Here is a 25,922-nt window from a genome sequence, read left to right on the forward strand (position 1 = left end):
AACTACTTGCTTGTTTTTTTAGATTCTAGCTTTACAGCTTTGACTGAGTCTTTCTGTTTATGGATAAAAAGTCAAACATGTTCAAAAAACACATGTAGCACTTCCTATTGATGTTTTTTCTGTGTTATGCCCTAGTTTTCCCACAAAGCCCGCCTTTGCGTCTTCACCTCTATAAGATGTGTGACAGAGACTTCTAGAAGCTTATATTTTTTTTCCTCCAGCCGAGTCGTCTGTTAAATGATTGGTTTAAATCGTACCAGTTGAATCTCTATGAGTAGAGGTTTGGCTCAGAGTTCTATGCGGTCGTCATGGAGACGCCGGCTAAGGGAACTGTGCCTTGGAGACAATAGAGTTGCCCATATATGGTTGTCCCTTCCTGTTTGGCAAGCTTAGCGGAAGCAGGCTCAGAGAGTGCGGCTCATCACTTGTAGTCATGCGGCTGTTTCTCAGCAGACACTCACAGACGTGAACCATAAAAGCGTGGAATCGGTTTCGCTTCGAGTGCTTGGTGTGCCAGTCATTCATTTTCACCATTCAGCCTGTTAATCCTGTAAGGAACCCAGGGTGAGGGAGAATATGCCAGGTTGACTCATGTTTGCAAAGGTTCCATTGACCGATCTGGTTTTAGGATAAATACACTGCACTGATGATGGTTTTGAAAGACAGCTTCAAGAAGTACTTTTTATGTTGATCCTACAGCTTCCAGGGTTTCCAATCAAGTGTCCATACAGGATTTTGTTTTATCTGTATGCCACTTATGACTATGGTCTAACTAAGTGTTATATAATGTGCTAGTGATAGTTAATGTTCTTAAAGGATTAATTCACTTCCAGAATTAAAATTTCCTGATAATTTACTCACCCCCATGTAATCCTAAATGTCGATGTCTTTCTTTCTTCAGTCGAAAAGAAATTAAGGTTTTTGAGGAAAACATTCAGGGCTCTAGAGTGCGACCAATTTGGTCGCACGTGCGACCTAATTTCTCAATGGTGCGACTAAAAAAAATCAAAGGTTGCACCGGTGCAACCAGCCGTTCAAGGGGGAAAAAACGAAACTCCGTCACTCAACAACAGACACACATTAGACCCATATCGTGGTCTAAACCAATCAGAGATGAAGGACGGATCCCGCCCCCCCTCTGATTGGCAGTGGTCCAGATATTCCTGTACGTGTGTGTACGTTTGAAAATGCATGTGATGCAGTCAGGATGTCTCTACATTGTCAAGCGTTTACAATGCCTCCTCCGCAAAAACACGGACTGGATCGCGGACTCCATTCATAAAAACCGAATTTACTATGGCGCGGAATGCCACGTAATACGTTGATTTCTGGATTGATAAATCAAAAGTTGGTCTGCCACTTAATTCAAATCGCGATATGGAATAGTGTCTATGAACATAGATATATATATATATATATACATATGTCTATGAAAACTGAAAGGCAAAAAGACCGTTTAAAATGAATCCTGCATGTTTCCGTTTGCCTCTATGTATTAATGGAGGAGACGTGTATTTTTTTTTTAACTACACGTGTATAGGCTACTGAAGCACGCGTGACGCTCCCGCTAATTTTTGGCATTTGCATCTCATATGAACAGATCAACTCAATCTCCAAACCTACTGTGTCACTTTTACCGTTTCATTTGAGAAAGCATCATATCATACTGTACACACAGAAACTCCACGGCAACCTGTCAAAATAAAAGTACGGTTTAACATGAAACAGAACAATATTAGTCCTGTATTACTTTTGTACAGTATAATGTAGGTGTTTATTCCTATTTATAAATCATATATATGTTTGCCAAAAATTAAAAAGGTTTATTTTTCATTTGATTAAAAATAAATAAATGTTTATGCTTTCATTTGATTATGAGAAAAATTAAAACAAGAATTTCAAAAAAAAAAAAAAAAAAAAAAGATTGTAGAGCCCTATTGTTCAAAATGTTAAAATAGAGAGTTTTGGACTTATTTTTTCACTGAAATGTTTTCGTTATTACACAAAGTAGGGTAAAGTACTGGGGAAAAAAATAAGTTTCAAATAAAGAACTTTATATTGACCAGATTGTTAGTTAATCATTTACAAGTCAATATTGCCTATATGGACAGGGATTAAAAAATAAATAAAAAAAAAAAGTAAAAAAAAAAGTGAACTTGTAAAACTGCGGTGTTAAATGTGATGCGGTTGAAAATTTGGGTGCACCTAACTTTTGTGCTGGTGCACCTAAGAAAAAAAGTTAGGCGCACCAGTGCAACCAGTGCAAAAAGTTAGTCTAGAGCCCTGACATTACAGGATTTTTCTCCATATAGTGGACTTTAATGGTGGTCAACAGGTTGAAGGTCTAAATTGCAGTTTCAACACAGCTTCGAAGGGCTCTACATGATTCCAGCTGATGAATTACAGTCTTGTTTAGCAGAATGATCAGCCAAAAAAAAGCAAGTATACCTTTAACCACAAATGCTTGTCTTGCACTAGTGTTGGGCAATATGCACAATTTTCATATCGTCCTATCGTCAGCCTGTGAGATCGCCGATACACGATACTATCGTGCTAATTTATTCAATGATATGTAAACATGTCAATATGTAATAAATTCCTTATTCGTTTTGTAAGGGTAGTGCATGTGACTAAGTTGTGCATGTACAGAGCGCTGACGGTAGTTCTGTTGGATAGGTTTAAGTTTACTTTCGGTTTCATTCTCTGCTGTCTTCAGGGAGCGGTAAATGTGCGTGCGTGAATGTAAATGAATGTATCTTTCTTTACCCGTCATATTGTAATAATGTTACCGCTGTATGTTTGATCTTTGTCATCAGTTCATGTTGCAGTTCAGTTCATATTGATTGTGGAGAAACGGTGCCCGTGTAATTCAGACTTTGTCAATAACAATTACAAATTCAATTGAAGAAGAAAAAGATGGGAAGATAGATTGAAGACAATAACATTTATTTAATGTTTTTCACTTTTAACAGTGACTACAAAACAGCCAATAATTGTGGCCACAGATGTACACAATATAAAACAAACACTGTATAAGTGCATTTTCATCCTGTAATCTCAAGCGTGTCGGGCTGATGGCGCATGTAAATTTTCTTGGGTACCAAGCACAGCATGCACCTCTGTTTCATCATGACTCTATTGGTGGAGACAAAAAAAATCAAGAGTTTGGTCAGACAATCAGGTAATGAGATGAATATAGCAGACAGGTAGAAGACAGATACAACACAAAGTCAAAATTGTATGTTTGTCACTAAAGGTGGTGAATACTAGATGGATACTGAGACTAGAGCATGTGGACAGAGCGAAGTCTACCATGACAATGCCATAGAGTGTGGGTACTATACTATCAGTATCTACTTCTACTGTAGCATGAGTGTTGTATTTTTTCTGGTTCAAAGGATGCATTACATTAAAACAATGCAATTGTCCTTGCCTGTACCTGATTGGTCATCACATTACTGTTTATTAAGCTACAAAATTTAAATCTCCGTAAATCTTTCAAGAGCAAATGTAATTACCCCATATCATTACAATATTAATTTATTCAGACAGAAAAATAGACAAGTAGCTTTAAGCCCAATACATACGTGGTAGATACTGATGATGTCTTCCCATCTCTGCCCATATACTCAATCAGGCATCTCAGGACCACTTCTCTCCTTTACTTCAGAGGCAGATGGATCCTGTCAAAAAGTAAAATCTGATCAACATTCACAGCCTGATGACAGTACAATATAGCACACCTATGTTTTACTTAACTGGGAATAGTTATAGCTGTAATTGTATCTATTCTGAAGTTTTTCTTACCTGGATGTGAAGTTTGAGGACCCCAGGTAACAAAAGCACTTGGGTATCTAAAGACCAGGAAAATGCATGTTAGAATAAGGTTAAAAATCAGTGGTAAATATTATCTTATTTAGGTAGGTTAGACATAGTTTTAAAGTTTTTTAAAATGTGGATCAAATCTCTAAAATCACACTACTAAGCATACATCTCTACAGTCAAATCTGCATCTTTTTTAGTAATGCAAAAGTATATTAACATGACCTCTGATTCCAGAATCCCGTCACAAAGCTTACTTTCTCTTATCTGCCCGCACAAGTAGTACTAATGTTAACGTGTTTTGTCTAGAACTTTTACCTTACAGTTTAATGTAAAATATTAGTTTAAGTTAACGCTAAATAACGACTAAAAATAGCCTTAAACACATAGTAGGCATGACTACAGCACTTATTTAATTTCATATTAACAACACGGTCTCAATTGCCGAAGGTTGCCTACAAAACCACACTACTTAGCACTGTACAGCCAACTTAGCTTGACGTGTGCAGGATAGCTAGCTAAACAGTACAATTTGCCAACCTAACTTTAGCTCCCTGGAGTGAGCGATTTTGCGTGACTTTACATCACCAATCATTTGGATAAATTTGCTCAACTTACCTTGTTAATCAGTGCCTGAAATTCAGATCTGCTGCAGCGAACGAACAGTTGAAGTGCCGAGGACGATGCTGCATCAGCCTGAGAAAGTCCCCGCCAGTGAAAAAGGATAATGCCTTTTTAAAAAATTGTTAAAAACGTTTAAGTTTTATGAACACACCTGCCACATCGACAGCTGCTCTAATAAATTGCGTGTGTCAACTCACTTTTATAACATTTCTTGTACACAACAATCACATACAAATAACTACCCAAATAAATGGCAATAGTTTTACTTAAAATATATTGTTATATAAAAACTGTTTTATTTTAAATATATTTGTAATATATTTTAAGTAAAGAGAAAGTATATTTATACTTTTTAGTAAAAAACAAATAAAATTAACTAGATTACAACTATTTAAAGTATATAAAACCTACTTTCTGGGTGTAGCACTTTTTACAGTGTACATTTGTAAAGTATTATTTGGTAATTCCTGCTTTAGTAATCAGCTACCTGTATATTATGTTCGTATCAATCTGCAATACCTGATTATAGTTAACAACAACCTGCATACTATGCTCCTCTATTTGTACATTCTACTTGTTAATAGCGCCTGTAAATTATGTCCACAATACTTTCATCTGTAAATAATTTCCATAGTTTCTCCCTGTACATATCTCCTATAAGTGCACTTATTACTTATAAATTATACCTATATCCTGCACTTGCTGCTTATTGCACTCCTGGTTAGACGTAAACTGCATTTCGTTGCCTTGTACTTGTACATGTGTAATGACAATAAAGTTGAATCTAATCTAATCTAATCTTTTTGACGCATAATAATAATAATAATAATCGTCTTACTATCGTCAAAGGCATCAGCAACAGGCGATATCTATCGTCTATCGGCACAACCCTATCTTGCACTAGCTCTGTGATGCGCATGTGCAACTTCATGCATTGGTTATTTGTGTGCTTTGGTTTAAAATCTCATTTTCTCCTCCAACTTCAAAATCATCTGACATCATTGTTTTACCATTTTTGTGACTTTCTTTGCATGTTCACTTTGTAAACAATGAGTCGGTACCTCCACCTACGTCATGTGTGACCTTTTTCTTTTTTTTTATTGTTTTTTTTTGTGTGGAATCTACAAAAAATACCACAATATCAGTAATTTGCACATTTTCTTCTTTTTTTAACAATAACTAAGGATAAACAAGAACATTCAAAAACCCTCAGTCCCCCATTCCACCCACACCCCCAAGGAGGAGAATAAAATGAAGTAAAAAATTCAATAAAAAAATAAATAAAAAAAACATTAGCACCCACATGAATTGTCAAAGCAACTAAATATACATAAAATCTAAATGACATACGCACACACCAATAAAAAGGCAGAGATCATTGTTAAAGAAAAAAAAACATTATGAATCAGCAAAGAGATGTGTTGTATTCTTGACAAAATTAATTAGAGGATCCCAGTTTTTATAAAATTTATCAGTGGAACCTCTTAACGTAAACTTAGTTTTTTCAATATATAGAAAAGACATAAAATCTTCCAACCATGAGACAGTGGGAGGAGGTTTAGAAGACTTCCAGTGTAATAAAATCCGTCTCCGAGCTATCAGTGACGCAAAGGCTAGAACATTAGCATTCTTATTTGAAAGGTTATCCAACACAGCCAATACACCAAAAATGGCAATCAAAGGGCAAGGTTCAAGAGAAATATTGAAAATTGTAGAAAAAGTATCAAAAAAAGAATTCCAAAAATTCTCCAACTTTGGACAAGAAAAAAACATGTGGGCATGATCAGCAGGAGCCAGAGAGCACCTATTGCAACAAACATCCACGCCTGGAAATATCTTACTTAATTTGACCTTCGTTAGATGAATTCTATGGAGAACCTTAAATTGAATCAGACGTTGAATAACGCAAATTCGTTATTTCAAATGGAGACGCGCGGCTTGCGCGCGCATATTGGAAGCGACGCGGTCGCGACGCGCACGCGGTGCGACGCGCTCGTTTTTCCAGGCGCGTCCGCGCCGCATCGAGATAAAAACATCTCAACTTTTCAGAATGCAGCAAGCGCTCCGCAGCTTGGAGCTAGAGCGCAGCTGATGGTTGCTTAGAAACGGCAGACGCTTCCGGAGCACAAGCGCCCGAGCGCTTTGTTGACAAGGAAGAAAGCGGGGCGCCTAGCGTTTTCCACGCGTTTTTAGGCGCGACATGTGAACGGCCCCTTAGTCTGGCACAGGAAGAAGAGGAACTAACCCTCTCAGCAGCCATTTCCCACCATTCCTGATCCAACCCCAGTCCAAGTTCTTCCTCCCATTGAAGCTTGAACCGAGAAAGAGAGGGCAAAGTATAGGGAAGAATCAGATTATATAAACTATATAGAGCTGTGATTCTGAATTAAGCACCTCTCATATAAAGAAGGCTCTGACAGGTTTGGAAATGAAAGATAACGGGAACGGACAAAATTACGTACTTGAAAAAAGCGAAACAAATTTGACTGTGGAATAGAAAATTTCTCTACAAGATCAGAAAAACTAGCAAAAACACCATCAATAAATAAATCAGAAAAATGTAAGAGGCCTCTGTTTTTCCATAGAACGTAGGAAGAATCGAATGTTGAAGGCGGAAATAGATGATTATTACAAATAGGGCCATAAACAGAAGCAGCAGCAAGTTTAAAATGTTGTCTGAACTGCCTCCAAATCCTGAGAGAAGAAGAAACAACTGGGTTTGTAGTATACTTAGAGGGGCGACTGGACAAAGGGGCACACACTAAGGCCGAAAGTGGAGATGTAGAGCAAGACTGAGCTTCTAACCTACACCAATCCATTTGGGGAGAATTATACCAGTTATGAATTTTGCTGATATTTGCCGCCCAGTAATAAATCTAAAAGTTGGGCAGTCCAAGACCCCCATCTTTTTTGTGTCTCTGAAGATATGCCTTGCTTAACCAAGGGGGCCTTCCCTGCCATATATAAGAAGCAATAGCCCCATTCAACTGCTTGAAAAAAGATTTTGGTTAAAATACTGGAAGGGACTGAAAAAAGAACAAAAACCTCGGCAAAATATTCATTTTAATTGACTGAATCCTACCAAATAGAGTAAGAGGTAACATCCCAGCGTTGCAAATCTGATTTAACTTGAGTGAGTAATGTAGAAAAATTATGCTGATATAATAGATCGAAGGAATGCAAAATATTTACCCCTAAGTAACGAAACTTTGTGGAGGATAAATTAAAAGGCAGCATCTTAGCTGGGATTTGTTTGGCTAAGCTATTTACTGGAAAGCAAACACTTTTACTTATATTAAGCTTATATCCAGAGAAAGATCCAAAGGTGTTAAGCACAAGCAAAAGATCTGAGACTGAGCTGACAGGGTTCGAAACATAGAGCAAGAGGTCATCAGCATAAAGAGAGACGCGATGTTCTATTCCTCCCCTAACAATACCTGAGAAGAGTGGGGAATTTTTCAAAGCTATGGAAAGAGGTTCTATTGCTAAAGCGAATAAGAGTGGAGAAAGGGGACAACCTTGACGAAAGTTTGTCCTCACACTGGCAACTGGATCAGTGTACAGAAGACGTATCCATGATAAAAAAGGGGGGCCAAAACCAAATCTGTCTAATATAGTAAATAAATAATTCCATTCGACACGGTCGAAGGCCTTTTCTGCATCTAATGCGATGACTATTTCACTAGTTGGAGAGGTGGAAGGGGAAAAAATAATATTTAAAAGTCGTCGAATATTTGATGATAATTGTCGCCCTCTAATAAAACCAGTCTGATCTTCAGAGATTATTTTTGGAAGACAGGGATCCAGACGAGAAGCCAGCACCTTAGCTAATAATTTTACATGTGTTACATTTCCAATGGTGCTAAAAAAATAAAATCAATCAAGCAAAAGGACCTCAGCAAAATAAAGAAAAAGGACAAAAAACAAAGTACAATTATGTGACTAAACATTCTCCTCCAAACATATAATAACAACTCTAAAACCAACAGAACAAAAGAACAAGCATCCTAAACTCGCCATTAAAACCAGCACGAGTTGCAGGAATATACCGTTAGAAAGCCGGAAAACCATGCAGTGAAGTCCACTCCGATCATGACCAGCACTAATAATAAAAGTGATCTTAATAATAATAATGAAAGTAGCAGAAAAAAAATGATTACAAATAATAGAACATAAATTATTGTCTATTTTTGTCAGGGAAACATAAACAATTTGGCAAGTTGAAAGTCCTTGTAAATAAAAATGAGCACAAAGTTTAACTGTGAACCACACTAATCACTGCAAATACAGGATAAACGAATACAGGATAAGGCATTGAAACTCAGTTTATGAAATCTTCCATTATCGCTGCCCAATGATAAAGGCAACGGCATTATCCATCTTGAATATGTTCCTGGAAGTAACGTTCAGCCGCCTCAGGAGTGTCGAAGATACGCTCACCATTGTGAGTGATGCGCAGACGAGCTGGGTAGATCATGCCGAAACGTATTCCCTTCTTGTACAGATTTGACTTAACTTCGTTGAAAGCAGCGCGTTTCCTTGCGACTCCCGCACTGAAGTCCTCGTAGATCTTAATGGAGTGACCTTGATAGGAGATATCTTTGTGTTCCTTAGCCCATCGCAGTACGGTATCTTTGTCCAGAAACCTGTGGAATCTGACGATGAATGGCCGCGGTCTATTACCTTGACGGGGCTTGGGTACCAAACTCAGATGAGCGCGATCAATTTCAGGCGGGGCTGACGGGACGTCTTTCATAGTTTTAAAGAAAAAGTCCATCATGAATTCTCTTGGATTTCTAACCTCAATTCCCTCTGGAAAGCCGACCACTCGTAGATTCTGTCGCTTTGATCGAGAAACCAAATCATCCACAGCAGAACCAAGCGTAGCATTTAAATCAGACGCCGCTGTTAATTTGGCTTTTAACGAAGTAACTTCGTTCTCCAACTCGGTAATCCTGCCGCTGTGATCTGTAAGGGCCGTTTCCATCTCCGAAATAGTAGCGGTATGAGAAGCCAAAGTACCGCGAATGCCATCCAAAGATGTTTGTAAAGGGGACAAGGAAGATTTCAGCAAAGAAGTAAATTCCTCTGTTAAACTTCGCCTTGACTTTTCAAGCTCTGACACGAGTACCTCTGCCGTTAAAGGAACAGGCGCAGCCGCCATATCGGACGCCTTGAAGTCTTGGCCTGGGGTTTCGTGGTCTGTAGCACTGCCAGGTTTTTTATTTCTGCCCATTCCTGCATTCGCTTCGCTCCCTGATCATTAAAGACACTTTAAATCGTGTCGAATAAGAAATGACTGCTGCAGTTGACACAAACTAAGGAAAATGTCGGAGCAAGGACAACGTGCGACCTCTCACTACATCGTGAAACCGGAAGTCCATGTGTGACCTTTTCAACGTGACTATGTAATGCTTAAAGTCGAGCTAGTGCAAGACAAGCATTTGTAAATAAAAAGTATATATATATATATATATATATATATATATATATATATATATATTTAAGAAAATTATTGTTTCGCTAGATAAGACCCTTATTCCACAGCTGGGATTGTGTAAAGTAGTGTAGGGCGATATGCTTAATTTTCATATTGTGATACACAATACTTCAGAACTATTAAACTATTAACATTTTACCACCTCTGTTATCATAATGACTGGACTGGTGTTGTTTTGTTCACTATATTGAACGAAGACAGTTGGAACCTTTCTTTAAATACCTTCTTTTATGTTTCACAGAAGAAAGGAAGTCATAAAGGTTTGGAACAACAGGAAGGTGAAAAAAGGACAGAATATTCTTTTTTACCTATCTGTCTATGTAATGATCTGTTAATTTTTTATATAATTAAAAAAAAACATAGGGTCATCTGATTGTGGCTCTATAAAGGTTACAAACCCCTGCCTTATTAAAATTTTGTCTCCACCTGAATCCAAAGCATACAAACACACGCCTTACACTGTCTTTATTTCTCGCTGTCTTATTAGAAGTCCCACACTGCTGTGGGCAGGTGTATACATAGCGGAGGCGTACTGCACTTTCTCAGCAAGACGCAACCAGTGGACAGATATGATTGCAATTCCAATTTTGCAGCTGTTGCGTTATGTTTTAGTTGTTGCTTCGTATGGCATTTTATGTACATCTAACGGAAAAGTCAATTTCTTATACCAAAAATTCCAGTCATTGAAATTATCAAACAGACATCTGCCTTGTAATCTGTCAGACAGCGTAGGTCAAATGTGAGATATTTCTTGGGATGAATCAGATTAGTGATTTGCAGAAAGGTCTAGCTGTGCTTGCTTTAGAGAACCGATTGATGGAGCCGCTCGCTGTATGAGTGCTGTTTATATAATACACCCTGTCAGGCTAAGTATAGCCCATCGATTTCTGGTCGAGAGTGGCCTGCACACCTTTAAACACACACTTTACCTGATGAATTTCTACACAAATGGCGATGATGAACTGTTTGTGTACAGTTACGAGAAGCCTTTTGTTTTTTAACACGACGAAAAACCGAAGACCATGTCATCCTAAGGATTATTCACAGTTTGAGCGGTGTGATCAAGTGTAGAGCTTGACAACACATTTAGAGGTGCTTTAACAAAAGAGACACAGCGAGACAGACATAAACAGCCTCTCTCTGTCATATTTATCAACAGCTGTGTGGGCCGACGGAGATGGTGCTCATCTGTGCCGTTCACATTACAGACCGCGTCTCTTTCTCTGCCTGTCCTACTTTCTGAAGGCATCCTTCCAATGGATTTCTGATCTATAATCTTAGGTCGTTCGCCTCACGAATTTCTGTTAAGCTTTCCTTTGAATTTGCACAGATGAGCTTGGCCTCGTAGTCGACTGAATTTTTGTCTGAGCAGTTTATCCAGAGAGTAATCTTTAATTAGAGCACCAGAGAGTAATCTCTAATCAGCTCCAAACACCGCTGGCTGACTGTCCTCAGGAAATGCAGAGCTGCTCCTGTCGCTCAAACTCAGAGACCTTGTTATTATTCTTGCTGTGTAATTCTGGCCAGTCGCACAGCTCGTTACTGACAAACCCACAAACAGCTCATTAACTCATTAGCATGTGCCCTACTGCAGGAATGTGGCTTTTTGTTAATGCGTGTTCCTGGTCTGATTGTGTATGACTCATCAGTGCAGGTTTTTCCAAAGTTAGTAATTTTTATATTTTTAATCAAAGTGTGTTAACTTGTTTCACCTTGTTCCAAGATATGTGTTTAAAGGGTAGTTCACCCAAAAAATGAAAATTTGATGTCTATCTACTTACCCCCAGGGCATCCAAGATGTAGATGACTTTGTTTTTTTCAGTAGAACACAAAAGAAGATTTTTAACTCAAACCGTTGCAGTCTGTCATCATATAATAGCAGTCAATGGGCACCAAATATTTGACATTAAAAAAACATACACAGCCAAAACCAAATTAAACCCTGTGGCTTGTGATGATACATTGAGGTGTTAAGACACAGAACGATCAGTGTGTGCAAGAAAACTGAACATTATTTGTATCATTATTTACCTCGGCTCCACCGCAATGTACACTGTACAACTGTCCTGAGAGTTTATCTGCCATAGTTTACACAGTGCATAGGGGCTACTCAAAATGGTAATTACTTGTGCTTATCCTGATTCTGGCAACCGATTAAAAACTAAAATATTACGTTTCCTTTTGCGGACTCATCCAGGAGTGTTGAGTTTTTTTACCGACTACTTTGCCAGAGCACGTTAACGCGTCACATGCCGGCTGTTGTGAACACGCTCAATACAGTTGAACGTTGCGGTGGATCAGAGGTAAATAATGATATAAATACTGTTCAGTTTCCTGCACAGACCGATCGTTTTGTGTCTTAACACCTCAATGTATCGTCACAAGTCGCAGATAAACATCCGATTTTCATTTTTGGGTGAACTATCACTTTAAGAGACACTAGGGATGTAAAGATATCAAAATCTCACAATACGATAATATCACAACATGAAGTCCACGATACTATATTTATTGCGATATTTAAAAAAAAACAAAAACAAATGAAGAATTGGGAAAAAATTTTTTAAGTTCAATTATTCTATCTAATGCAATTTGAGAGTTCAAAATTAAGAGCTCCAATCCATGTTCTTAATTAAGGAAACTTAAGTCAGTGAAGTGAATTGACCTGAACTTCAAAGGGGACTCAACCCTCTTTTTAGTTGTGGTATATTGTCTCAGTCTAAATTACATCCACTAGTGTTTTAGAACCAAAACAAATTAGGATACAATAATAATAACAATTTTATATTATTGTTATTCCTTTTACAATAATAGCCATATATTGTAAAACAGTTGCACTGTAAAATAAATATTTCATAAGTATATTATTTTTGCTTTAGACTGCAGTAGGGAAATTACTTCTTTCCTAATCTCTACACTTGAATAAGATGTTTTGAATTTTGGACTGCAGTAAAGTTACCCATTTAAACCGCTAGCTGTCAGCAATTCATACTGCACTTTTAAATGTTTATTTTGACGGAAACGGCAGTGGAGCTTTTATTTTGAAGCAAAACTCCAGCTTCAGTAAAAAACAGGCAAAATCTCATATCACTACAAATCTAGTAAAATGCTGTAATCATCTGCTGTGAAAATAAAGAAGAGTTTCGTTACTGCGATACCACGATATTGATAATATTGCTACATCCCTAAGAGACAATAAATATTCAATAATATTATCAATTTGACTGCATCACACTATCGGACAAGAACAAAACTTGAATTGAATTAACTGAGTGAATCTAATTTGTTTCATAATTGACAATTTTTTTGCAACAGCAATAAAGATCAACTCTCGAGAACAACAACACTACTGTCTGCTGTGGAGCTGCTTATAGCTGAATCTGAACTTATTTCTTAATAAAGGTTGCATCATTGATTCTGTTATTTTTCTGTTTTTTTTTTTTGTTTTTTTTTACCGTGAAGCTGATTTGTAATGTAAATATAGGGTAAATATATAAATTATTGATTTTTCATAGGTGTTTTATGGTTAATAGAATTATCTGTGCACTAACAGATAAATTCCATTTTTTTTATCAGCGTGTAAGCTGCACACTTGTTAAAGTTGGTTAGTTTACCCAAAAATTAAATTCTGTCATTAATTACTCACCTTCATGTTGTTTCAAACCCTTAAGACCTTCGTTCATCTTCAAAGCACAAATTATGATTTTTTTGGATGAAATCCGAAAGCTTTCTGACCCTGCATCATGCATGACAGCAACGCAACTAACACGTTCAAGGCCCAGAAAGATAGTAAGGACATCATTAAAATAGTTCATGTGACTTCAGTGGTTCAACCATAATGTTATGAAGCTACGACAATACTTTTTGTGTGCGAAGAAAACTAAAATTTATTTAAAAAAAAAAAATGACCTTCTGTCTCAGTCTTTAATGTGTGATGTTGTGGTATTCTCGTGAATGCTCATTCTTTATGGATCAATGCCCATAAAGACTGTTTACTTTTAAGAGTATATAATATTGTGAACCCTGATTTCATTATAGAAGCATGTAAATTGTAGATTAGAGCCCACAATGGAAACGCTATTTAAAAAGAAAAAGTCTAGACAGATTAGTTGTATAATATTGTCAGTAACATAAAAATAATTATCAGCTACTGCATCTGTGTATAACTCTTTGCAATAAAAATGGTATGAAAAGTTTTGTTTATTTGTCAGTGATAGAATTAATATTTCATAGCCCTCATTGCAGAGAGACTAATATTACTGTATCCTAGTCCACTCTGTCTAGCTCCTCTCTGAAACCCTGTCGTGCATATCACATAGATGCACTGTAAATAGAAATTTCATTAAAAATGATATCCACTGTGAGACAGATGTGCTTGCTTGAATGTACTCAGAGCTGGATGGAGTTTTGAGCGCCCCAGAGGACAGGCACAACCACTATCTGGATGCTCCATGTATTTTAATAATGCAGAAGTGCATTTATATACAGCCTATTACGTAATTTATGTGTAAACATATAAAGTGTTCGTTTTTATATGCGTTACATTCATTCCTGTAATTACAACTTTATTTTTTTAGATTTCCCACTATAGTTTCTCATTATTCGAACATTGTAATCAATATACTTACTTAAAGGAATAATTCACCTAAAATAGAAAATTTGCTGAAAATTCACTCATCTCAGGCCTTCTAAGATATAGATGGGTTTGTTTCTTCATCAAAACAGATTTGGAGCAATTTAGCAGTACACCACTTGCTCACAAATGGATCCTCTGCAGTGAATGGGTGCCGTCAGAATTAGAGTCCAAACAGCTGATAAAAACATCACAATAATCCACAAGTCATCCGTCCATCCACTTCCATCAATTAATGCCTTGTGACGTGAAAATCTGCTTATCTGTGGGAAACAAATCCATCATTAAAGCGTTTTAACTTTAAACCATCGCTTCTGGCCAAAATATGAGTCTATAATCCTTAATAATGCATCCTCCGGTGATACATATTTGTTTAAAACTGCTTTTGCTTGCAAACGGAGCTTGAACTATGCATATTTCACTCCCGATTCAGATGAGATGACTCATTTGAAGTAAAAAAAAAAAACATCTTAATGATGGATTTGTTTATTGCAAACACAGCTTTCTGCTTTGCAATATGGTAATTGATGGCATTGTGAAACAAACTCATCTGCATCTTGAATGGCCTGAGGAGTAAATTATAAGCAATTTTTTTGAGTAAACTGTTCCTTTAAAAATCCATTTTTTTGTAATGTCTATTTATTGATTTTCTCCTCTTAAAATTGTCTTTGGGGGCATTTTTCTGCACATATTGATAAATGTAATGAATTTAATTTACAAAAACTTTGATTAACAGCCCTAAAAACATAATCATCTCTTCTGCGACCGATCATAAGTCATAAGTTATTTCTGCTCGGCTGTGGTGGGAGTGTTAGATCAGGACAGGGGTATATCAGGGGAGGACACTGTGCCTCTTTCACGGTCCCTTTTGGATCATATCCTCGTTTTGAATTATGGACAAAGGGTGAGATGCAAACAGTGGACCAAACTGCACCTGGTGCGAAAAAGAGAGAAGTAAACAGCGAGAGAGAAAAGGAGAGATGAGAGAGGTCACATCATTGGATCCATCCTCCCACAGCTGAGCATGTTACACAAGAGCAAACTCGGAGTCATTTCTCTCTTTTTAGTGTCTAAATTTATATTTGTGTTATAAACCATGCTGAACTCATATCCCATACATAAAATATGGCCATTCTCCCAGCAGTCTCCTGCAGTGCTGTAACTCTATAGCTGCAGTCGTTTGTTTGTGTATTTATGAAGGGAGTGGGGAATAGATTCAACCTCAGGTTTGGTTATGGGATGCTCAATTACTTGCAGTCATCAAAATGGATGTATGTTTGAGCTGTCAAACCTTCTTATGCTCATTATCATCTGTTATTATTCAGGGTGTGATAATATGAGGAATATTTAAAGCAATAATGCAGCCAACATGAACAAAAATGCCCCCCAAATTCAAAAATGCCCCTGCAGAATTAAGCTAGATCTATTATGGTTTTCACAATTTAGGTGAAATGTGAAAGTGTTGATTGCAGCATTAAATTTACAATAGATTTGCTTAAGTTTTTTGCAAAAGTGCATAACTCATGTTAGACTGAAATCTTGGACTGCTTCAGTGTTCTTTTGCTTGCTTTCTTTAATAAAATTTGTTCCCAGTTTGAAAGACTGTTTTGTTTTTCATGCTACTGAAATAACCAATGTGAAGTCTTCATTTTCCAATTCGTAAAAAGTAATAAACATATTAATGAAAGTTCTTGTCTTGCATCATGGTACTCTCCATAATAGCACCTAGGGTGACGCGGAGGAGAAGAATTGTTGAATAAAGTCGTTATTTTGGCTTTCTTTGCACAAAAAAAGTATTCTTGTAGCTTCGTAAAATTACAGTTGAATCCCTGATGTCACGTGGACCATTTTAACGATGTATGGAGGGTCGGAAAGCTTTCGAATTTCATCAAAAATACCTTAATTTGTGTTCTAAAGATGAACAAAGGTCTTACGGGTTTGTAACGACATGTGGGTGAGTAATCAATGACAGAATTTTCTTTTTTGGGTGAACTATCCCTTTAATGGACATTTTCATTTCTGACCCTGGTTCCACCCAATCCAGTTTTGAATATTCTGTGTCCTTACTTTACATGTTCTGTAATCTCCCCAAAAGGGGTTTAAGGATATTTGGAAGGCTTGACTGAGGGGGTGGCTCAGCTTGTTGCTATTTCTGACAGGGTACTTCAAGAACATGTTGAAGAACTAACCCCAAAATAAAACAGTGATGAGTCTGTCTGTGAAGCATCACTCGCATCAAATTAATGAAGCACCACAGATGGTGCTAATGAATGTACTTCTTCCCCCTAGTCTGACAAACACACACACATACACATACATACACATCAGTTTCACATATTAGTGAGGGCATCTCATATATTAAGTGGTTTTTATAAGGAGCTAAAAATTTGGTCCTCATACAAACCTCTTGATATTTAAAACAAAATGGTTTGGATGATTTTGAGGCCTTTAGATAGTGACAGAGTAGATTTAAGACATGTTTCAGTATATGTATGAGGAAAATGTTCACAATTTTAACCTTACAAGTATCCACCCTATTTTTCCCATAAAAGCGGGCACAGCAATTTGTAACTTTAATGTGTCTGGCTTTCGGTGTCTAGCTATTTTTAGCTGTACAAAACAGCTTGTTTTGCTGCTTGATATTGCAAATTAGTTTGTCTTACTATATTATTTTAATGTATTACCTTAATTATGAGCTACAATGGCATTCTAGTGCCATGGTAAAAAAAAAAAAAAAAACTAAGATTACGAGATTGAAGTCATAATATTATGAGATTAAAGTCTTAATATTACAAGAATTAAATCGAAATGTTATTAGAATAAAGTTAAAATTGTTTTGAGAATAAAGTCGAAATGTTTTGAGAATAAAGTCGAAATGTTTTGAGAATAAAGTCGAAATGTTTCAAGAAATAAAGTCGAAATGTTTTGAGAATAAAGTCTTAATTTTGAGAATAAAGTCGAAATGTTTCAAGAATAAAATTAAAATGTTTTGAGAATATAGTTGAAATGTTTAGAGAATAAAGTAAAAAAAATTCAAGAATAAAGTTGAAATGTTTCGAGAATAAATTTGAAGTGTGTAGAGAATAAATTTGAAATGTTTCAAGAATAAAGTCGAAATGTTTCGAGAATAAAGTCGAAATTACAAGAGTTCAGTCGTAGCAATTAAAGTTATATTTTGAGAGCCTGCACATGCAAATGGCCCGGATTGGAAGCAGCGGGAGAAGTTGCTAGACCACCGGAATTTATTTGAATATATGTGGGATTAATAGCAGAAATCATACCATGTGTTATACTCGCAGGGACAGTATGCTTGTAAATAATATTTCATGTCTTCGATTCCACCCACCCAATAATAGCAATAAGCTTTATGCTTTTGGTACTTTTAATATAAAACAAAGTCTTAGCTTTAAAATCTGTCAGTTTTATAGTGGAATACAAACAATGTGTTATGCAATAATAAAAAAATGTCACGCTTTTTAATGTGGTAGGACAAATTTTCAAACTTTATTCCAATTCCAAATTTCAACTTTATTCTCAAAACACTTCGACTTTATTATCGTAATTTTGACTTTATTCTTTGAAACATTTTGACCTTATTCTGGTAATTTCGACTTTATCCTCAAAATATTTCAACTTTATTTCCGTAATATTTCGAGTTTATTCTCAAAACACTTCGACTTTATTATCATAATTTTGACTTTATTCTCGTAATTTCGACTTTATTCTCGAAATATTTCGACTTTATTCTCGTAATATTTTAAATTTATTCTCAAAATATTACAACTTCAATCTCATAATATTTTTTATTTATTCTCAGAATTTCGACTTCATTTTTGAAATATTATGAATTTAATGTCTTAATCTTAGATTTTTTTGGCACGTAGCACTAAAATGCTGAACACACTGGTTTGTAGTGCAAACAGTTTTACCTTTTACTGTTATTTTTCTAGTGATTTTCCTATGGCGGCTAATGAACCGGAAGCCTCGCATATTCGCGCATTGAAAAATAAGGTGGATATTAATGTAATAAAATGTAAACACTTAATAATTCTCAGTGTTTTGGAGAGAACTCAGACAACTCAAAATCTCTCAAACTGAACAGTTATCTTTCTTTCTTTCTTTCTTTCTTTTGTTGATGTTGTTATTGGCAGGGAGCTAGATTTAGATTCAGTCACGTTCAGCAATAACAGAGCGAACGCTAAAAGTATTGACATCAAAAAACTATAATTGATCTTCGTCTGTTTCCTGTAAACACCATACAGATCACACAGGGTCGTGCTGACAAATTGCTTTTATGAAGAAGCGCTTTTAAAACGGTTAATGTACGCCTGCTAGCTGTTATTCAGAAACAAAATAAATGAATGAATAACTAATTAAATAAATGCCTGAGAACAAATAATACTGAATTAATGAATAAATAATTACCTAAGATCAAATAATGTTAAATGGTCATTTAGTATATTTTTGTTCACTAGACATAAGGAGCGAGACCTTAGAAATCACTGTCTCATGTTAAAATACGGCAGTGTTTATGTTTTGTATTTGGCCGTGGTTCGAGTGCCATTAAAGGTCTGTCGGTGAGAAGATTCAGCCCGTTTCCACCATTACCTCAGCCCAAGCACGCCTCCCACTACCATACCGCACTGTCCGGCCGCGCGTCACAGCTACGCAGGCAGACGGCGAGCCAATGAGCGAGCGGCGGCTCACGCTCTGTACTCTGCTCTGCTCTCCGCTGCTCCATTCATTGGAATCCGCGCTCAGCGAGTGCTGCTGCTTTCTGCCACCTGGAATAGCACTGTGTCTCAAGATGCTGCAATACGAAGGTAGGAGAGGCGGATTCACTGCTCTTTTGCGGATACATAGGAAGCTGGCTTTTACTTTTTTTTTTTTTTTACGACGGAGTTTACCAGTGATGTTTATTCAGTTGGATTTGACGCTAGAAGGATTGTGTGTTTATACGTGAATCAGTAGGTTATTAATTTCTAATTTAGTTCGTCTTTTTAGGATTTGTTATTAACATCTTTAACTGATTTTTTACGGTATGTGTCTTAAACTTTAATATGATATTCCCTGCTACAAAATAAAACAGTCTACAATTTATCACTGTCGGGGTAAATTAATGAACCAGGATGGGTTGTAACACGCTGTACATTAAATTATTGAGGTAATTAAATTCAGTTCTCCAAAATAATTTTTCTGTCATTCCTCATGCCATCTTAAGCATTATTAACAGTAGCCTTTGACAAAATTACTTTGGCCTAGTTCATATTTAATATTTTAATAATTTTATATAATTTTTAATTTATTTTTAAAATTATAATTTTAATAATTGTTTTGAGAAATTCATTGCAGTAATAAAACACATTGGTTTATTTCTGTTATAACTTCACTACAAGCATTGACCTTTTATAATCATTCATATGCTCATTGCTGCTGTTTTTAAAAGTGAATTAGAATCAGTGTTTTGCTGATGGATGTTTCATTTTTTTGTATACTGCTAACACTGTAACATATGAGTGTAATACTGGCAGGGGATAATTCCTAATCTGTATCAGCAAATACAGGCAGTCGCCTATGAATATGAATCAGTCTGGTGTTGACTGAGAGTTTGGGTCTTTTCAGTGGTGTGCCAGTGCAGTCATACCATGACTGATGGGCCTTGGAAGATGTGAGGTGGAATGGAGGGATTTGTGCCACTGGGTGTGTGGTGCTCTATCCGAAGAGGATTTGTTTAGGGATGCGAGTGTGGGATGCAGGAGCAGCTGTGTGGGCGATTTCTTCTCTTCTTACTCACAGACAGGCTTTTGAAAAGCGCACTCTTTGAATATAAGAGCACTGGCAGCCTCCTGGGGCCTCTTGAAATATTTGCTGAGGTTCATTCACAAACTTCGTACACTTTTTTTTTTTTTTTTAGTGAACTCAGATGTTTTTCCACTTTTTCTTTGTAGTGAATGGGACCCCAGCCAGTCAGCTGTCGACACCCCATTCTGCAAAATCGCCTAGTCCATCTCCAACCAGCCCGGGGAGCTTGAAGAAGCGCAGGGTAAGACAACTTTCTCTCATCAATCTCACACACAGGCCACCTGCCCAAACATAAACCTCAGATCTTCTACTGTCCACCCGGTGCATTTGATATCATCCATCATCTAAACCCAGTTCTATTGTGTAATTTCTGTAGTTTTTATCCAGTATATTGTGTGATTTTGAGTGTCCAGATCCTTCTCCACTTAGATAGAACATTCTATTGCCCTCCTCCGCCATCTCGAGCTCTATATAATGCGCTACTTCTATGTTCTCAGGAAATGGACAAGGCCATCATTGACAGCACAGCTTAACTTCCCCACTTCTTCAAAATGGCCACAGTCAATCCTTAGTCTGGGCCACTACTTTCTGAGTCTCACATTTCATCATCAGAGTTAAGAGTGAAAGACCACTAGAGTCAGCCATGGAATGACTTCTGCTTGTAGTAGAGCAGTAATATTGAAGTTACATTGAAACAGGGGTCCAAAATTAACATTTGCCATTAAGGACAATATTTGGTCCAAGATACAACTATTTTTTAAACTTTGGAGTGCAAAAAAATCTAAATATTCTTAGCGATGCATATTACTAATCAGAAATTAACTTTTGATATATTTATGATAAGAAATTTACAAAATATCTTCATAGATAATTATCTTTACTTAATAACCTAATGATTTTTGGCATAAAAGAAAAATCAATAATTTTGAACCATACAATGTATTTTTTAATATACCCATGCTACTTAAGACTGGTTTTGTGGTCCAGCGTCACATATATAAGGTAATGTTTCTGTAGCACCTGAAAACAAAGGAAATTTAGATTAAAAAAAAGTATATTTATTTGTAGATTTTTTTTTTATATTCCTCACCACATTTTCTAAAGTTTTTCACTGAAATGCAAGTCATCTGAAGACATGCACTATTTTTAATAGACAATTCATATATATTTATATAACTGATTCGCGCACATCACTTACATCAGTGAGGATATGACTATACATATAAATTATGTACAATACTGCAGTTTCTAATAACATTACCTGAAAGTGCGAATAATGTTTTATATACTCACCAAAATAAGTTTTTTTTCTCACATATGGTGCTTGGCGAGCGCTAATTTTGGACCCTGATTGAGAAAGAAAAATGGCATGAAACATGCTGTTGAAAGAGCATGCAACTCACCAGGAAGTGTTTATTTTGTTTCACTTTTTTTCCATGAAAAAAAAACATAACTAGCTATGTGTCCATCACCCTGTTTTTATGCGCATTTGAAGTATCGCATCAGAAACAAGTGATATAAACGCCGAAATTAGAAAAAAGAAATTTACGCTTATTTGAGGTGCTTTTTGACTTGTGCGAAAAATGGTTAACGTGAATAATAGGAGATAGAAACACATTTTGCGAATAAATTCCTCAACGTGCACCAAAAATTCATGTGATTGCGCTATGATGTCTGAGCAAAGTCTGTCGTCAAAGTATTTTTTTGTATAATTGCTTCCCAGAACTGTCTTACACAACAGTGTTCCCAAACAGCTGGCATCCGAAAGCAATGATCGCATTTATTGTGTTTCATCTGCTCTCTTTGGGGCGCAAGTAATTTATTATATATAAAAATGATTATATTCAGTGGCTTCTCCTACTTTTCTTAGTGATAATTAGTGCCAGTTTATCAGGTGCTTATTCGCAAATGTTTTATGCGCTATTCCAATTTTGCGCAACTTTGGATGGAAGCTCGGCTACTATTTAGTTTCTGAGGAAAGTTTGTGTACGGTCTAACGGTCTCTAATCCTGCAGTTGATAGACTAACGCAGAGGTTTAATGCAGTAGAAACTTCTCCTTTCCAGTCCAGAGTTTCTCTTAGGTTATAATCTGAGCCTTAAACCTTAAGAGATTACTCTCTCTGAAGAGTCAAGAGTCTCTCTGTCTTCCATTCTTTCTGAGTGTCTGTCTATTTCGCTTTCTTAGTTCTCCATGAATAAAATGCACTAGAGCATTCAATCACTGAGGATATTGCACTCCAACTGTTCAAAACGTTGAGCTTTTGGGACACATCAAAATTCAGCTGCAGGCAGTTAAAGTGCTGTTTTATAGCCAGCCAAATCACGTGCTGATATTGACCCGAAATAGATTAATCAGAAACTGTTGGCCAGGAGCTTCACTGACCTTAAATCGCATTGCTTTTGTACGACGTTAAAAGCAATGCAATTGACTGCACCTCTGAGAGAAAGTAAAGTCATGTTCAACTTTGTATTTTCTAAACTGTTCCAGATTGCATTAGAAGTGTCTAAACTTCCTCTTGAGGACGAGTCTGACTTTTAATGATTCTGAATGCGATTCGGTCGACGTGCCGGCTGAGAGACAAGAGACGCCGAGCACTTTGTGTTCGCCCTCCACCCACCAGCAAAGACTCTCAGATTCCCATCATCCTTTCACTTATCTCGCACCGCAGCCTGAGCTCTTGAAGTCGGATGATCTCTCTGCGGTTTGATTCTGTCAGATGGCTTTGCTCTCAGCTCATTGCTGTTGCAGAATGAGAATTTGGGACAGTCAGATCTGCCCAAAGCAGAGACGCATCTCAGCGTCTTTACAACCATCTCCTGCATAAGTGGGTCAGGCTTTGAAAACTCCCCAGTGGAGTTCTGTGAATGAAGCAAGGAGAAAAAACATTTACATAAATATGATACAAATGCAAAGGAACTGAATGTTCTCTGCAAATGCTTCCGACGAAGCAGGCATTTCTTTATCAGGCTTATGAATTTATATGAGTCTTTGAGTTGTTACTGCGGCTTTGTGGCTTGGTTAGTCAATTAGTTTGCAGCGTGCACTAATACATTGCTAATGTGTGTGATTACAGCAATAGCAATATGTTCCAAAAGATTACCTATCTCTGATAGTTTATACTGCGGTTTTAAATGACCTTACTCTTTCCAAGTGAATGATTTAAACACTGATCATTACTACTGATTTATTATTAATTTGCTTTACCGCTCAAGTCCTGGCTGTGAATTAAATTCAACGCATGACCCATTTTCAGAAACGAGCTTCACAAGAGTGCTGGATCCATACTGGGATTATGTGTGTGTGTGTGTGTGTGTGTGTGTGTGTGCGCGAGCGGCCTCTGTGTCCTCAGGCATATCCCCTCCATCATCTCTGTCTTTCCATGAGATTTCCTTTCCTCTGGGGAAAAATATGGAACACATATGCATTTGATGCTATGGCAGCAAATACATTTTTAATCTGTGTCAAAACATAAAATAGGGATGTCAGGATTTGTTTCCAAGTCTGCTAATCCATCTCAATCTGGCCAAACAAGGATGAGTCGAGGTAATGACGTTAGTTGTGAGATTAAATGTGCATTTTCTTCTTCGTTGTGTTTTTTATGGATGGTTAACTAGGTAGGATGAGAGTTTTATGTGTTGCATAACATGAAAAGTAAGGCCATCAAGCTCAGCATCACACCTGTCTCTATTCTGAGTTGAGTGCTGTTGAGAAGTGAATTGAAAATGCAACTCGTTTTAGTTGGATTTGAGGTAGTAGTTTATCATTAAGCATTTAGCATTTACATTTCATAAAAACACATTCTTCATCATCTCCATTAAATGATGTTCCTCAAACTGTCTGTTGGGTTGCATGCTCTTCACATTTTCCTTTGGCGTTTTCACACATGTATTTTTACTTTTCCGCTGTTTAAATGACATTGTGTTTGTGTGCATGTGTGTTTTCATTCAATCCATGAACATTGATTTAAAAATGAATTTTAGCGTCTTCCAAGTATGATGGATTGGATTTTTCGCATGTACTTGTGTTTCTGTTTCTTGTACATGATGTTCACAATGATAGTTCACCCAAAAATGAAAATTCTGTCATCATTTACTCACCCTCATGTCATTCCAAACCTATTCTTTTGTGAAACAGAAAAAGAGCAATTTTGCAAAACATGCAGTTTTTCATAGTTTTAGTTTTTCATTTTTGAGTGAGCTACACTACCAGTCAAAAGTTTTTGAATAGGAAGATTTTTAAAGTTTTTTTAAAGAAGTCTCTTCTGCTCACCAAGCCTGTATTTATTTGATCCAAAGTACAGTAAAAACTGTACAAATTTTGAAATATTTTTCCTATTTAAAACAACTATTTTCTATTTGAATATATTTTAAAATGTAATTTATTCCTGTGATTTCAAAGCTGGATTTTTAGCATCATTACTCCAGTCACAATATTAGAAATCAGTCTAATACTCTGATTTGCTGCTCAAAAAATGTTTATTATAATTATTATTATATTGGAAACAGCCAAAAAAAAGTGAGCAGAAGAGACTTCTTTAAAAAACATTAATAATCTTACTGTTCAAAATCTTTTGACTGGTAGTGTATTCAAAAAATAGATACCTTGTATTCTGTATGATACTTTGTCTTGCCAAGACGTTTCACTCCTCTTGTGTTCCATTGGTTTTCATTGTTTTGCTGTTTTCACCTTTTTGGTTTGGACTCTGCTCAGTTATATTGTCCTGTATATTTGTTTTAAAGCCATTGTCAATCATGTAGTTGTTTTTGTATTAGTTTTGTATCACAATCTATTTTTTGTAGTTGTTTTTATGTTTAGAAAGAAAATACTGTGTCATTTTCTGGTTATTATTTTTCATCCGTTGTCTTGAAATAATGTTTATTTGCCATAAAGCATGTCAGCGGTTCCATCATGTACGTATGATTGAAAATGCTAAATACATTAAACAGTACGTCTCTTTATCTAGTACGAACTCAACCGGGTGTTCTTTACAAAATCTTTCGAGTCCTCTTCTGTTTATTTGGGCCAGTTGTTTGTCCCAGACTATGCGGATGCCAAAACATTTTTTATTTTGCACTGCACAATCGTTAGCGTTAATGATTTTAAAAACAAATTAATGCAGCCGGTCATGGAATTAGATGAGGTGTAATTACCAAATATCCTGAAGTGACTCTTGTGAGATTTTCTCACATTGGTCTTAATGGAGTTGCAGCTCTACAGCTATTCCCCAAAATCTCTGATGAAAACAGCGGGATCCTGTCTGGCCGCTGGATTAAATTTCCCCATGGCATCACGATCTCCACTAAACAAAATTATCTCAGGCATTAAATCAGTCATTCAAGCCATTATGCAATTAGTCTAAAATGACAAGAGTGACCTTAAAATGTAATAATGCGTCATTGTTATTGATACTGAGCCTGATTTGATTAAGTGTTCCTACGACACTACATTAGGGGTAAATTTGCGCTATCAGAATCATAATTGCACAGATGCTGAATAACAGACTGTTATGCAACTGAGTACTTAGATTGGCATGTGCACA

The 25,922-nt window shown here is 36.5% G+C and overlaps 1 protein-coding gene across 1 annotated transcript in view; it reads left to right on the top strand.

Moving 5' to 3' along the window:
• dclk1a (doublecortin-like kinase 1a) overlaps positions 1-25,922 on the top strand; it is a 72,565-nt gene that overhangs the window by 32,355 nt on the left and 14,288 nt on the right. The window contains exons 5-6 of the mRNA XM_073829234.1: positions 19,193-19,402; positions 20,528-20,622. Of these exons, the coding sequence (XP_073685335.1) occupies positions 19,193-19,402; positions 20,528-20,622 (305 nt within the window). The remainder of the gene's footprint in view (positions 1-19,192; positions 19,403-20,527; positions 20,623-25,922) is intronic.

Source organism: Garra rufa, chromosome 23 (assembly GCF_049309525.1).
Source record: "Garra rufa chromosome 23, GarRuf1.0, whole genome shotgun sequence".
In the NCBI taxonomy this organism is placed as follows: domain Eukaryota; kingdom Metazoa; phylum Chordata; class Actinopteri; order Cypriniformes; family Cyprinidae; genus Garra; species Garra rufa.